This window comes from Pleuronectes platessa, chromosome 13, assembly GCF_947347685.1.
Source record: "Pleuronectes platessa chromosome 13, fPlePla1.1, whole genome shotgun sequence".
Classification (NCBI taxonomy): domain Eukaryota; kingdom Metazoa; phylum Chordata; class Actinopteri; order Pleuronectiformes; family Pleuronectidae; genus Pleuronectes; species Pleuronectes platessa.
The window spans coordinates 10,131,659-10,145,175 of NC_070638.1; the positions used below are offsets into that span (position 1 = coordinate 10,131,659).

At 44.6% G+C, this 13,517-nt stretch overlaps 1 protein-coding gene across 2 annotated transcripts; it reads left to right on the forward strand.

Annotated features, from left to right (window-relative positions):
* The first annotated feature begins 339 nt into the window (after positions 1-339).
* On the forward strand, positions 340-13,312 carry LOC128453996 (BTB/POZ domain-containing protein KCTD1). 2 transcript variants are annotated; one of them, XM_053437125.1, is made up of 5 exons: positions 340-957; positions 6,421-6,599; positions 7,549-7,693; positions 9,321-9,626; positions 12,075-13,312. In XM_053437125.1, the coding sequence occupies exons 1-5, from the start codon at positions 949-951 to the stop codon at positions 12,234-12,236; spliced, it is 801 nt and encodes a 266-aa protein (XP_053293100.1). In that variant the 5' UTR covers positions 340-948; the 3' UTR covers positions 12,237-13,312. The 2 variants fall into 2 exon arrangements, with proteins under 2 accessions (XP_053293100.1, XP_053293099.1); XM_053437124.1 differs by having other exon boundaries at positions 342-957; positions 6,418-6,599.
* The last annotated feature ends 205 nt before the right edge of the window (positions 13,313-13,517 follow it).

A 13,517-nucleotide genomic window follows, 5' to 3' on the forward strand; every position in this document is an offset into this window, starting at 1 on the left:
CTTCACTGTCTGCACACCCCCTGCCCCCCCCCCCCCCCCCCCCCCCTAAGTAATTCTAAAAGCCTCAGAAGTGCCTCAATCTTCCTGAAATCATGCATGGTTGAACATTTGAAATGAGCTCGCACATCAGCCTCGGGCACTGATTCAGACTTGATTGGGGCAAGGCGAGCTGAAGTGCTTATTTATACAGCCACGTCATTTGGAGGTGGTCCAAAGGGAGGAAAGAGACCGAGGAGATCACAAAGGACAAAGTACACAGGGAGAATTTCATGTGGCACATTCCATTAATTTAGAGGGAAAGGAAAAAGTTGATTCCTGGTTAATCAACAAGTTGTCTAATGCAAGAGGAGTGTGTGAGTAAAGGAGACTGGATGAGGTTTGAGAGGCAGGGGAGAGAGAGAGAGAGGGGGTGGGGGGGGATCAAAAAAGCTGCACCAACAATCTATATAATTATCATCATCTGCTGCTTTTCCTCCCTGGGAAAGAAACACTCCATCCATTTGTAGAAATGGCCCGAGGGAACGTTACATCAAAACTAATCATAACGATTAAAATCAGCTTCTCTGCGAGAGGGAGGCAATAGGCAAGTTGGAGGCAGGAGGAGTGAGGGTGTTGTAAATGCAGGAAAAAAAAAAGATTTCTTTATTTGATTTTTATAAAAAAACATAAACTCAACAAAGACTGAGGCACAGCCGCTGCTGCTGTGATCTGTTTGCTCGCAGTTTTTTTCTATTCTGAAAATGGGTTTAGACTGGGGCAGAGACATGAGCTAATTGTATCCTGATCTTTGCCTTGAGGGGTTTCGGAGCCCTGGAGCAAGTATTCTCTGTATTTTGTTCTGTCTACCTTAGCCAAGCTATTGCATTTCTCACTGGTGTAGGAAGAGAGGCAGATCGTGGCCAAATCGGAAGGAAAAAGGTGCATAAAAAGACACTTTTATGCCTCTCAATGTTTCAGGTAAGCGGACATTTATTTGCTTTGCTATTATTTCCGAGGCTGGATGGACTGGGACACAGAAGCGCAGCCGCTTTTACGCATGTGCCAAAGCGATTCGAGCGGTACAGTTCTTAAAAAATATTTAACCACTTCCTGGCTATTGTTCCTTAGTTACTGTACTAATGTATGCGTGTGTGTACAACAAACGAGGCGGTGGTACATTCGGCTAAACGAACAGCAGATTACGCTGCGTTCTTGTCGGGGGGGAAAACGCTCCACTTATCCACCGTGTGAATTCGCTCCTGGCGCATTTCGCCTCCGAAACGCCGTCTCCGTGCGGCTGTTTAACTTGCTCCTAACTTACTCAAACCTGCGTTTTGTCGTCGCCTCGATCGCTTTCTGAAGTCGAGTTTGTCGCGAGACACTTCTGCTTCCTGGCTGCCCCAGATCTTATAATGAAAGACGCCATTGTGGAGTAATTTCGCCGCGGGCGTTTTTTTTTTTCTTATGCCGTACGACACGATGTAGCTTTCTTTGCGCACGTCAATGCAGAATCTGAGAATCATCCTTTAATACAAGGCCGTGCCTGTGTTGAGAGGAATGATGTATTTGTGTAAACGAAGAGGAAATAAAAGCAAAATGTTCGTCCTCTCGTCCTCCTCTCTTCTCTCTTCTCTTGGCTCTCCGGCCGCGTCGTGCGTAATCACCTCCTGGGTCCGGATGCGAATCGGCAAATATACATGTAGTTTACTTAGTAACAATCTGGATCTATTCCTCACACGGGACAATGTGTTGCCCCAATAAACACACACTTCTCCGTATAAGTTAGACTTTTAAAATGTATACAACATCCTAAGTAAAGCTAGATTTGTGTATTTGCTCACTTGAATTTGACTTGGTCTCTCGCCGTATTGCACTGAACTGGATCCTCCTTTAAATTGCATATGTTCAAGTTAAACATTACAAAATAAAATCTTTTTGAGTTTCACTTGTAATGAAACCCGGAGTAGTCTCCAACACTTTCACAGGGCGCATGAAAACAGTGAGACTGAGATTTGGGGTGTTGTGGTCGGGACCCAACACTTGATGGCGCTGTAGCAGCAAAGCCACACTACTTTACTGTACATACAGCATCTGGACATCTGTTTCCCATTAAAATTACATTTAGCAAACAGACTGATCTGGTGCAGGAGACAAATATCAATAAGGCACATCAGTTCGTCCACATTACATCAGCGCCGCACCATCAGCTCTAAATTAGAGGTGCTTCACTAAATTGGAGCTCGTATGAGACAAACTGCCGTTATTATGTTTCATATGGCGTTTCCTATTCGATGGCCACTCCTGTGCCCTGGGACAGCTCAGCCTGTGCCAGTGAACGTGCACCACCGTCTCCAACCGCCCTGCAGCATCAGGACTCTGATCACACTACCTTATCTGTGAGGTCAACGCTACAGTATCTCTACAAAGGTGAAGAAGACCAACTTGTGATGAAACTCAGGGAATAATGATTGAGATTGATAAATACTGGAGTATGATAAGCTAGAGTTTGTTTGGAAGTCCGATCACAGTGTTGATTCGCCAAAAAAGGAAAGATTGGATCACTCACAGCCACAGATTTATCCAGATATTATATTTTCCCTTTAAGGAGGATGGTCACCATATATTTATTTGGCAACTTTTCTTCAGAGGAACCTCTTCATCCTTTTCACAGTTTTTTTGACCCTCCAACTCGTTTCTGCATTTGTCATCCAGCACTTACAGAGGAATACACTTTGTTAGAAACAGCTGGCTTTAAGCTGGGACTTGTGGGTCACTGGCAATGTTACAACACATATCAATATACTCACCAAACTATAAGTGCATTCATAAAATGCATCCATTTCTAAACTTAAACAAAATGTGGTCACTGCCAAAATTCAGGAGTTAATGACAGTGTGAGAAGAGAAAACATGAGGAAGTTTAGATAATTATATTCACAAAATACTGCAGATTAGATATTGACTAAAGTCCATTTAAGTAAAGTTACAGACACCTGACCAGACCACAAGCCTACAGTTAACACCCAGGCCTATTTGTTATGACAGCCTCCCGACGGTTTAGTTTTTTCCCCCCTGTCCAGTCGACAGTGACTGAAGTTAACCCGCAGTCTGTAGTTGTCTGTGTGTGGACATTTGAAACAAATGGCCGTGGGCACCAAAGCAGAGACAACCCATCCAGATTATGTAAATACCAGTCGGCCTGCCTCAAACTGAATGTTAATGCTCCGATCTGAAATGCTAATTGTGTCTCGTGCGATATGTCGAAACACTGAAGAGCTGCATTGTGGGACGGAAACAATTTGAAAGCCATAGTTTTGTTGTATATAGGCCGTGCTCAACCCATTTTGATTATCTCAATGACAGACGGATAGTTACTTACTGGGTAGTAGCCTGTGTTACATCAAACAGGAAGTATGGTGTGTGTTTCTTAAAATATACATGAGGAAAAGTATGATTTTTGCAGAGGCATGTAACTGAAAGCCCAGTGGCAGAAAACAACAGGGGGAAACTGGAAGAACCCAAGTATATCCGCAGTGTGTCTGATTTCGATTGAGGTTGTGCAAATGCCCTGAATGAATATACTCTGGCTGGTCACATGAGACATTCTTATAGCTCTTTGCCAAATGCAAAAGCGGCAACAGGTAGGAAACCATGGAAAAAAAGGATCTGCACACGAGTCCTGCATCTCACTCACTGGTGGACCCCGTGATACAGTGACCTTTGCACTGTCCTTGAGGAGGAAGTGTAAAGTCCAGTGATGTGCTGTGTGGACGTGGGTCAGAGGAAAGGCCCACATCGCCTGTTTTCTTCACGTCCTCCAGCTCGGGAAGGATTTCGTGACACAAGAGCACGTTTCCCCAAAAAGCCCCGCTACCCCTCACCACCCCACACCCAACCAGCCACCCACCCGACCAGCCACCCGCTCTCTTTCACTCGCTCCTCTCTCTCTCCTGCAATTTTCCATAATGCCTGACAGATTTTACACTCAATCCACCTTTTGCGATGACAAGGCTTTGAGGAAATCCAATTCCACCAAGCTGTTTTCAGAACTTACTCTCCACAGGCACACACACACACACACACACACCACCATCTCCACAAATTAGTCAGGGAACAAATTACCTGCATTCTGAGTGTGATCCCACGCACTTTGCCGGCTGCCTTACACAGGTCCCCTTTTGAAGAGCAGCCATGTGATTTCTCTCTCTTCTGCCCCGCAGGCCCCTTTGCCTTCTGCGAGGGATTCTGGAGTTGAATTTTAAAACTATGTATGGCTGCTGCCTGTGCTTATCAGCGCGTGCACAAGCGGCATGCAAATCAGACCAGGATCACACACCGCATTGGAGGCCTGCACTCAAAGGCAAGCTTAATTGCTAATTGGGTATCTAGGTGTGAAACTCACACTGCCAATGAAAAGCAGGAATGTGGATGTTTTAAGGCCAGTGGTTGAACTAATTAATTTTAATCTGAATGTTATTAAAAATTGTGGATTCCCTGCATTTTCTATGAAAACAGCCCGGCACAGTGCTGTGGCAGTATTTCCTGACAGCACTAGAACATGTTGTGGTCTGGTGTTATACTCCATGATGTCATTAGCGTGGTGGGTTTGCTCTGCTGATGTGGTCATCAGTTATTACGGTAACTTAACGTGTGTGGAGCCGAGGAGAGACTGATCCCTCTGTCTCCTCTGAGGGGCAGATGTTTGCGGACGCATGTGATCTGGTTCTTCAGATGTGATGTTTCTTTGTGCCCTTTGGTTATTAATATTCTGTGTAACTGATGACATAAGTGTTTTTTGGGGCTTCTCGTTGAAAGTGCATCAGAGTGAGTGAAACACCATCACATGGGGCTTTTGTGTGATTGGAGAGATCATGTCTGGTGACTTATGAATGATATGTATGTTTTGTGGATGAGAGGGGCACAAGGGGCATTTTTGTCAAGGTGGTTGAGCGGGTCAGCCACGGGTTTGGTGTTTGATCTCTGCAGTTTTGTTGTGGTGAAGGAGGGTTTGAGCTGCGGGATTAAACTGCACTGGTCCAAAAAAGGGGCAAAGGCCAGATGTGGACGGTCCAGATGTACGCGCTGACCCGACTATACCACAGCCATACGATCACACACTGGTAGAGGCTGCGTTTGGTTTAACCCGAAAATGCGACACACATACCTGCCCCTGAAACAGCGACAGCCCCGAAAGAGCCGCGGGCGCTACAATGCTAATGTTGTCGGGGGCTTTGACTTCTCCCAGCCATTGCGAAGACTCCGCTCCGCGTGACAGCCACGGCTCTGCGCGCTCTCTCCCCCCCGGTGCTCGCTCCATACGCATCCATCGCTCTCTCTACACATTTAGCAGGTGTGTGTTCGGCGATAGAAGAGAAAAGAAGAGGAGAAAAAGAAGAAGAAGAAGAAGAAGCCGACCGCGTCATATCTGTTCACCCCAAAGTCTGCGCGCAAATGGACCAAACGGATATCATGGACTTAACGCATCAGAAAGCGAGGAAGCGGCCGCGTCCAATCAGTTCTGCGGATGAGTCCGTGCACGCGTCCCTCAAGCGGCTCCCGATCCGATCGGCGGCGGAGTGCCGGGAGACCGCGCTGATGTTCGCCGTCAGAGGAGAGTCGGTGCCCGCGTCTCTCAAGCAGAATGACCGCTCGGTGACTCCATCTCCGACCTCAATGATGCCGGCGCAGGTAAACGCGTAAAAGTCCGTTTATAGACTGGGAGGTGGGAGACTGGGAGAGATGGGGTGGGGGGGAGGAAAAGCAGAAATAGATGAAAAAGTGGGGTCTGCCTGTCACTTCTGCCGGAGGAGGGGAGTGAAGACACGGTGGGTTGAGTGTGAATTCAGGAGATCGTCTTCCTGATGTCCTTATATGAAGATTGCGCACGTTATTTAAATATTACGCACAGTCCGTCTGCTGCTTTTGAGACCCGCTCCAGCACATGTTTGTAATCCTCTGCAAAATGAGATGTCCCTCAATATTTTCTCCCATTTCTCACTCAAGGTGTGAAACTTTTGTTTGTTTTTTGGGGGCTGAAGTCATTTTCTCGAGAGAGCTCAAACGAGATTGTCTGCTAATGGTGTTTGTAGGTTAACAGGAGGCTGTGTCTCCAAATCCTATTACAGTCTTCGAATCAAAGAGTCATTATTGCTCATTCCAAGATTGATGATCCAAATTAATTTGGTTTTGGGGGGTTATGGCCCGTAGGGGTGGCAACATTCAGGTCAAGGTCAGGCTGCTCCACAACTTGGAGAGATAAATCTCCTCCTCTGACTGTGGAGTGGGTCACATGGGAAAAAGTATTTCTGAATTGAAACACTCCAAATCCTTAGGATAAACTCCAACGTCTGTTTATCTCTGATTTGCAACATTTCACTGCATCCTCCATTTATTAAATCTACACGTGTCACAGTGTTTTTCTCCCTCTTGTTGTCTAAAGCAGGATAATCGCTGCAGTATGTCCAGGCCCATGATCACACGGTCACCAGTGTCTCCTCTGAGTAACCAGGGCATCCCAGCAGCTGCACAGCTCACCAAGTCCAATGCCCCTGTGCACATCGATGTGGGCGGGCACATGTACACCAGCAGTCTGGCCACCTTAACCAAATTCCCAGAATCCCGGTGAGTCTGATCTTCCATGCTTGTGTGTAGTGGCAATAAAGTTTGTGTTTTTTTGTTTGTGTCTAGTATCGTCCTTTTCTTTTTCAAATTATGAATGAAACCTTTATAGATTCTGTGTTTTATAGGGAGTCTTGTACATTTAACAGTCAAATTTCAAGACTATCTCATGGTTGCATCTGCAGGTTTCTCTCCACTATAATTTCGACAGATATTCTTTATCAGTCGCTGTAGGACTGATCCGGCTGTATCGCAAAATGTCTCCTTGTCAAGCCAAGCCCACAGTTATTTAGAGCGGTAAACAATTTGTAGGGGCTTCAAGTGCAGCGCTCAGACAAAAGCAAATTGGTTATTCTGACAGATGTCACAGCAGCAGCAAAAGGGCCAAAGGGCATGGGGCCATCTGGAGGCTGGGAGGCCACACTGTCGCTCCGAGCTCAGGCCTGGGGGTGACTGGCACCCAGCCTAGGGCAACCCACTACCAGCTGGCCCTGACCTCCTCAGACCCTCTCGGCTCTTAATCATTATTCTTTCTTCTTCCTTTTCTTTCCTTCTGCCTGTCTTTAAAAAAAAATAATGTTTTACTTCCTATTCTTCTTCCTTTCCGGGTTGATTCTTGTATCGAGCTTGGTAATGCGTGCATGTCTGTGCAAAGGTATGAAAGATATTTCAGAGCGTGAGAAAACTGAGTGTGTCACACCCCTTTGCAAAATGCTCTTCCTTCACAGTTACATTTTTGACCTTCTCTCTTTTCTCCATTCCTTCCCTCTCGATACACAAGGTTCAGGAAACACTCAAGCTCCAGTGTTTTAAATAATGCCTTGAACAATGTTATGAACTTTTTTATTAATTATGATATTTTGTCCCTCTCCCTTTTTCCCTCCTTCCCCCCTTCCCTCCTTCCCTCCCTTTCTGCCTAACCTGCCACCCCCCCTCCCGTCTCCGTGGGTAGAATTGGTCGCCTCTTTGATGGCACAGAGCCTATAGTCCTGGACAGCCTGAAGCAGCACTACTTCATTGACAGGGATGGACACATGTTCCGCTACATCCTCAACTTCCTCAGGACGTCCAAGCTCCTCATCCCAGATGACTTCAAAGTGAGTGCTTGTCCGTCCTAGAAAACTGTAAATTCCCATCAGCCAGTCAGCACTCCTGCAACTTGGCACACACAATGAATGCTAAGGCAGTGGAGCGCCCTCGGTCACCGGCCCTCCTCGAATCGCTGAAAACTGTTCCCAGGCTGGAGAGAAAACGCGAGGGCTCCTCCAAACAAAGCTCAACCGTGATGCATTTACTCATCACGGGATGCTGCTCGGCCCCCTCCAGCTATTAGCAGCCAGAGATTCTTTGAGATATGTATGGAGAGTAACAAGCTTGAACTAAGACGAGCAGATAAACGCCGCGGCACCCATGGCCACGTTGCATGTGCTACATCTCTCCATCGCACTATGCTCTTGTGCCAAATGTCCATCCAGGGTGAGGCTCACTGTATGTGACACATTAAGATTCCTTTTTTTTTTTTTTTTTACTCTTACATTTAGTCAGTAATTACTTAGCTTGCCCTGGGAGAAAACAAATAACCACATTATCTGATGGACTGCCCACAGTGTGACTCAATCAGTGGAAAGTATGTCAGCTAAAATAAGCAAAGACAAAAGACAGGCTCAAGTTCAGGCTCAGGCCATGTTCACATTGGGTAGATCTTGAGAGGAGCATGAGAAAATTTGAAAGTGCGATTTCAGGCCCTGCAGTGTTGCGGGTAAAGGATCTCCTCCTCTGCCCCACGCAGCCCTGTGTTACATGTCGCACTACATCTCCTCTGCTCAGGATTTTTAGTAATTTTTGCTGAATGGTGTCTTGGCTAGGGTTTATTGCTCGTTCATGTAGAACAGTGGTTTCAAACTCCTCTGTTGAGCCTATTTTTTTCCAGTTTGGATGCACATTAGAGAGGAAGTCACAACCTTATATCTACTCAGTTATTCATTTTTTTTGTTTTATAGTGAGATGTACTGCAAGCTGCATTTAGTTAGACGTTTTCAACTGATGCTCAGGGGATGTATCGTTTAACAATTTATATATTTGCATGGAAATGTTACTGCAGGAAAATTTAAAGGAGCGTTTCCGCCAACAAGATCATTGTAGATATTACTTATGGCATATTGATGATCTATTAATTGATGAAGCCTTTTGTGTTTTAATAAGCATTATATTTTATTTATTTATGAAGATCCCAGTTTAGTATTATTAGAAATTGTGTAATATTTAACTTATTAGACTTAGTAGACAAGATCAGGGGCGGAACCAGAGGCAGGGCCAAGGGGAAACCGGCACCAACTGAAACCCGATTGGCCCCTGAGGTGCCACTGTCCTTTAAGTATTCACTTATCAACAATGCTAACAATAAATATTTCCGTTTGTTAAGAATTTTTTACTTCCTAAACTTTTTTGAAGTACACAATGTGCTCATACAAGTAACATTAACCAAAATATATTCAGTAATGTGTGGCTTCGTTGGAAGCTATAGAGCTACAATGACTTTAATGTGCACCACTGTGGCCCCTTTATGGCCCCCGATAAAAAAAAATTCCAGATCTGCCACTGGACAAGAGAGAGTAGAGTTTCTCCAAGCAGCCCCAAACCAAGACATATTAATCGTAAAGAAACATGTCACAATTTTCCACGTTTTTACAAATTCAAACCAACTATTTGTCTCGTCTCCTCCAGGACTACAGTCTGCTGTACGAGGAGGCGCGGTACTTCCAGCTACAGCCCCTGCTCTCCGAGCTGGAGCGCTGGCGTCAGGACCAGGAGCTGAGACTGGTGTCGCGCCCCTGCGAGTGCCTGGTGGTCCGCGTGGCGCCCGACCTGGGCGAGAGGATCACGCTCAGCGGCGACAAGGCCCTGATCGAAGACGTGTTCCCGGAGATCGGTGACGTCATGTGCAACTCTGTCAATGCCGGCTGGAACCATGACTCCACGCACGTCATCCGCTTCCCACTCAATGGGTACTGCCACCTCAACTCTGTGCAGGTAAAAGGAACCGTGGGCTGCTGTGGGTGGGGGGGTCATTAATTAGTATAATAAGTCAAAGGTTAGATGAAGTAGTAAAGTAGTAGAGATAAAGTGCTTTTCTACATTTTTCTGTTCACCCGTACGCCCAAGGAGTCAACTGAAGTGATGATCTGTTCATTCAGGTCCTTTTCATCTGCTGTTATACTGTAGACTTATCAAATTTTACAGATGTCTGATTGCAAAATCGTATCTTTTCATATCTTATCGAATCACAAGAACAGCCTCGCAGAAAAAGAAGCTCTTTGATGAGTTCATCAAAGCCTCAGTTTAGCGAACCATCATTACACAAGTCCACCACCATCTTAACTTCTCTGTGATCTGACTGGAATAATGATTTGGACTCTGGCTCTGCAGCTGGTGAATAGTCCGCATCAGTGGTTTCTTCTTCTGTTTCTTCCGAATCCAGTTGCCAGGTCCAGAAAGAGATCCATCTTTCACAGTTGCCGTCTGTGTTTGAATAGAAACAAATTGTTGTAGATAAATTGATGAATCATTTAGACTGTTTGAAACCGTCAGTATTAAGGGAGCATTGGTGCCAACCGGGCAAAACGGACTGTAAAGAGGTTGATTGTAGTCTTCATCCTATTAAATGAAGGAATGTTGAACATTTTAAATCAAGGTGGAGAGTAAGACTGAGCGATATTGCAAAACAATTATACTGCAATCCTCTTATTGCCAGATAAGGAAATACTTAATTAAATTTTCCTGTAAAAAATAAAGAAATGATCATGATAGGATTTTTGCTGAGGTGCGCACTATACAGGCGTGTATTATATGATTTGCAGGTGGTGACATCTCTGTGGCACCGTTACGCCTAATTAATAATGTCGAGACACATTTTACCTGAATCCAAAGAAGTTCAGCTCCTGCAATTTGGACATCAAACTTGACGATATTGCGATATTGATCATATTTAGACTAATTGTTAAACCAAATTGCAGAGTCACACGAATGTGCAAAAAAGGGGGAAAAACTCTCTTACAGCAAGAGGAGGGGATGGCTCCGAGTGTCTGAGGGGGCTGTTGGATCAATGCTCAATTTGCATTTATAAAAATCCAACGAATCAACAAGCGTAGATTTTAAGCAAAATCTGAGAAGCAAATCAGTTCAAGACATTTTTATTAAGTTGCTCCAGACTCATAAGTACAGGAATACCAACAATTAGTCTTGCTATATGAGCATACATGCTACGTTGTCGTCTTGATTAAAACTTTTAAAGTTTCTCTAGGCAGGTCATTTCAAGGGGAGCAAAACAATAACTTGAAATCTTTAATTATTCAGAGATATGTCTTTAAATTAGTTTCTTTGAAGAACCTAAGTCCAGCGTTGAATTTATTCAATAAAGAGCGGATTTAAAGGCAAAAAGGTTCCAGGCCAAACCATACTCGTAAAACCTACAGGCCTGTAAAAAGAAAGTTTTTTACTGTCAACTTCTCTATATTCAGTGTGTGTTTGGCAATATCGTAATTCTCTAATTACATATTGATTTTCCACTGATTCATTGATGGTGAAATCCTCTGATCAGCATCAATAAATGACGGCGGAGGGGCATATTTAAAAATAATTCACAATGATCTGGACTGTGTCTCCGTCTGAGGAAATCAAATCTCCATCTTCTTCCCCCAAAACACACAAACAAACCCGTCTGTGAAGTGTGTGAGTCGTGGAGAGCGAGCAAGAGAGTGAGCATGCTCCCTGGCAGGTTTACCCCAGGCAGGGCCCATAATCCTGTTTGGTTATTAAAGCACGCCGGCGGTGGATGCTGTATCTGCGGCTAATGGAGGCAGGGCGGGGGTTTCTGAGAGAAGGAAGGGGTGCATAGAAAGCTGGCAGCAGTAGGGGGACCTTTGTAGTTTTGGCGGAGGCTTGGGCCTGGGGGCTGGGGGAGAAATGGGGAGAGGGGCTCTTTGCTGAGCAGCCCACACTGAGCCAAGTGGCAGAGAGAAAGCCGCACTGCTCCCTGGGGCCTCTTCGATGGAATGTGATCCTACAGCCCCCCTGGACACGTCTGTAGATGTCTGCGAGGCTGCAAGATCAGGAACAGCTAGACACACGCACACACACAGAGGGAGTGAGGGAGGGAGAGAGAGAGACAAACACACACATATACACCAGAAAACAATGAAATAAGAGGCTCTTGGTTTAGTGGAAGTCTCGTCCAAATTCCCGTCACAGGGCTGTTTCCAGTGCTGGACTTCACACTCACGCGGCAGCATATAAGTGAAGGAGATCCAGGTTGTTTCCAGCTCTGCAGTAATAAACTAAAGGACAGTTTATGTCCACTTGTAGACGTCCACAAGTGATAGCGTTGACACTGACCATCAAAGATGTTTCAAAATCATCTATCATGCTTTTTCCCTTCTATATCTCTATCTTCCACTGACGTCTTCTTCCCACCTGTTTCAGGTCCTCGAGCGTCTCCAGCAGCGTGGCTTCGAGATCGTCGGCTCCTGCGGCGGAGGCGTGGACTCGTCCCAATTCAGCGAGTACGTCCTGAGGAGGGAACTGAGGAGGACAGGTCAGCGAGGACCCAATTCAAACAGGATAAAGCAGGAGCAGCTGGACTAGAATTCCTCCCAAGAAGCAGGGGGTGCTAGACTTTTCTGTGGCAGCCAAACGCGCGACGCCGCAGAGCTCTGTGGACTCTGTTTTTCTTCGTTTCCTTGTTGATGTTTTTGTTTTCTTAAGCTGAGAACCATCTAGAGAATTTAAAAAAATGATTATTATTTTTTTTTTTTGCCATAAGAAGATACAAGACATTTGATAAGTTTGAGATTGCAAGGACATAAGTGATTGTCTAGCCCCCATAAACCAATTTAAAAAGGATTTATATTCCCTGGATCCCCCCAAAAAGTTTGTTTTAAAACTTGGAACCTACATTAGGTTAAATATGATTTCTATTATCCCCATATAAATTAAAACAAAAGGCTTTTATTGCTTATGTAGTATGTTGCATAGCCGGTCACCAGTGACTTGGTTTTGTTTCCTCACTGGTAAATTAGCTGTTTGGGAGTGTGTTTTTATCCCTCACTGTAAAAAAAGGTCATTTATGTGTTGCTTACAGTACAGAATGTCTCAGTTGTCATAAACAGTTTTAAACAAAGACATCTTTTTCACAATTTACATGATGTTGAATATTGTGATACAAATGAAGTGATTTTTTTACTTAATGGAAGTTATTTTATTGGATTTTGCCATAACACATATAGTTGATATTAGTAGCGTCAAAATTTAGCATCAGAGACCATTATTACGCAGTAAAGAAAATAATTTAGCAGATTATTATGTCACACCATTTGCCTCATCGGGGAGTACGGACGGCTAACCCCTTGGGAAAGATTGAATTGGATCATAATATTCCGCTGAGTGATGACCTGTAAATTCTTTCATCGTGTACGTGTTTGTGTTTTCTACATTGAATCTTTTTAAAGCAAATTTGTTGTCTCAGACATGACTGAACAGATTAAAAGCTAATTGTACTACCCACTCCAAGATCACTTTTACTTGTAGCACATATTGATATGAAGATGGATATAAAGTATTTCTAAGATGACTGACCCACCTACGCTCCCTAGATTTGAGTAAAGAGGAATGTAGCAAAAGCAACAACAACAAAAAAAGTGAAATAAATCTCAATCTCAGTTGTCATGGTGTCTGTTCGCTGTTTTCACATCGCTGCAGGGACTGCTCTCACATTTCCCGTCTTTGCCCTGTGCTACATTTGGTTAGATAGCATTCGTCAAACTTGAATTTTCACGCTACCATCTGAAGTTTCTTTCGAGCATCCTGAATGTGTTCAGTGGCAAACAAGAAGCCAACTCTTTTACATTATGTAGTGTGTTAGCTCTC

Excerpts from the sequence above, each read along its gene's own strand:
- LOC128453996 (XM_053437124.1), top strand. Across the intron at positions 7,694-9,320 it reads TCATCCCAGATGACTTCAAA|GACTACAGTCTGCTGTACGA; the intron begins GTGAGTGCTTGT and ends CGTCTCCTCCAG. Across the intron at positions 9,627-12,074 it reads GCCACCTCAACTCTGTGCAG|GTCCTCGAGCGTCTCCAGCA; the intron begins GTAAAAGGAACC and ends CACCTGTTTCAG.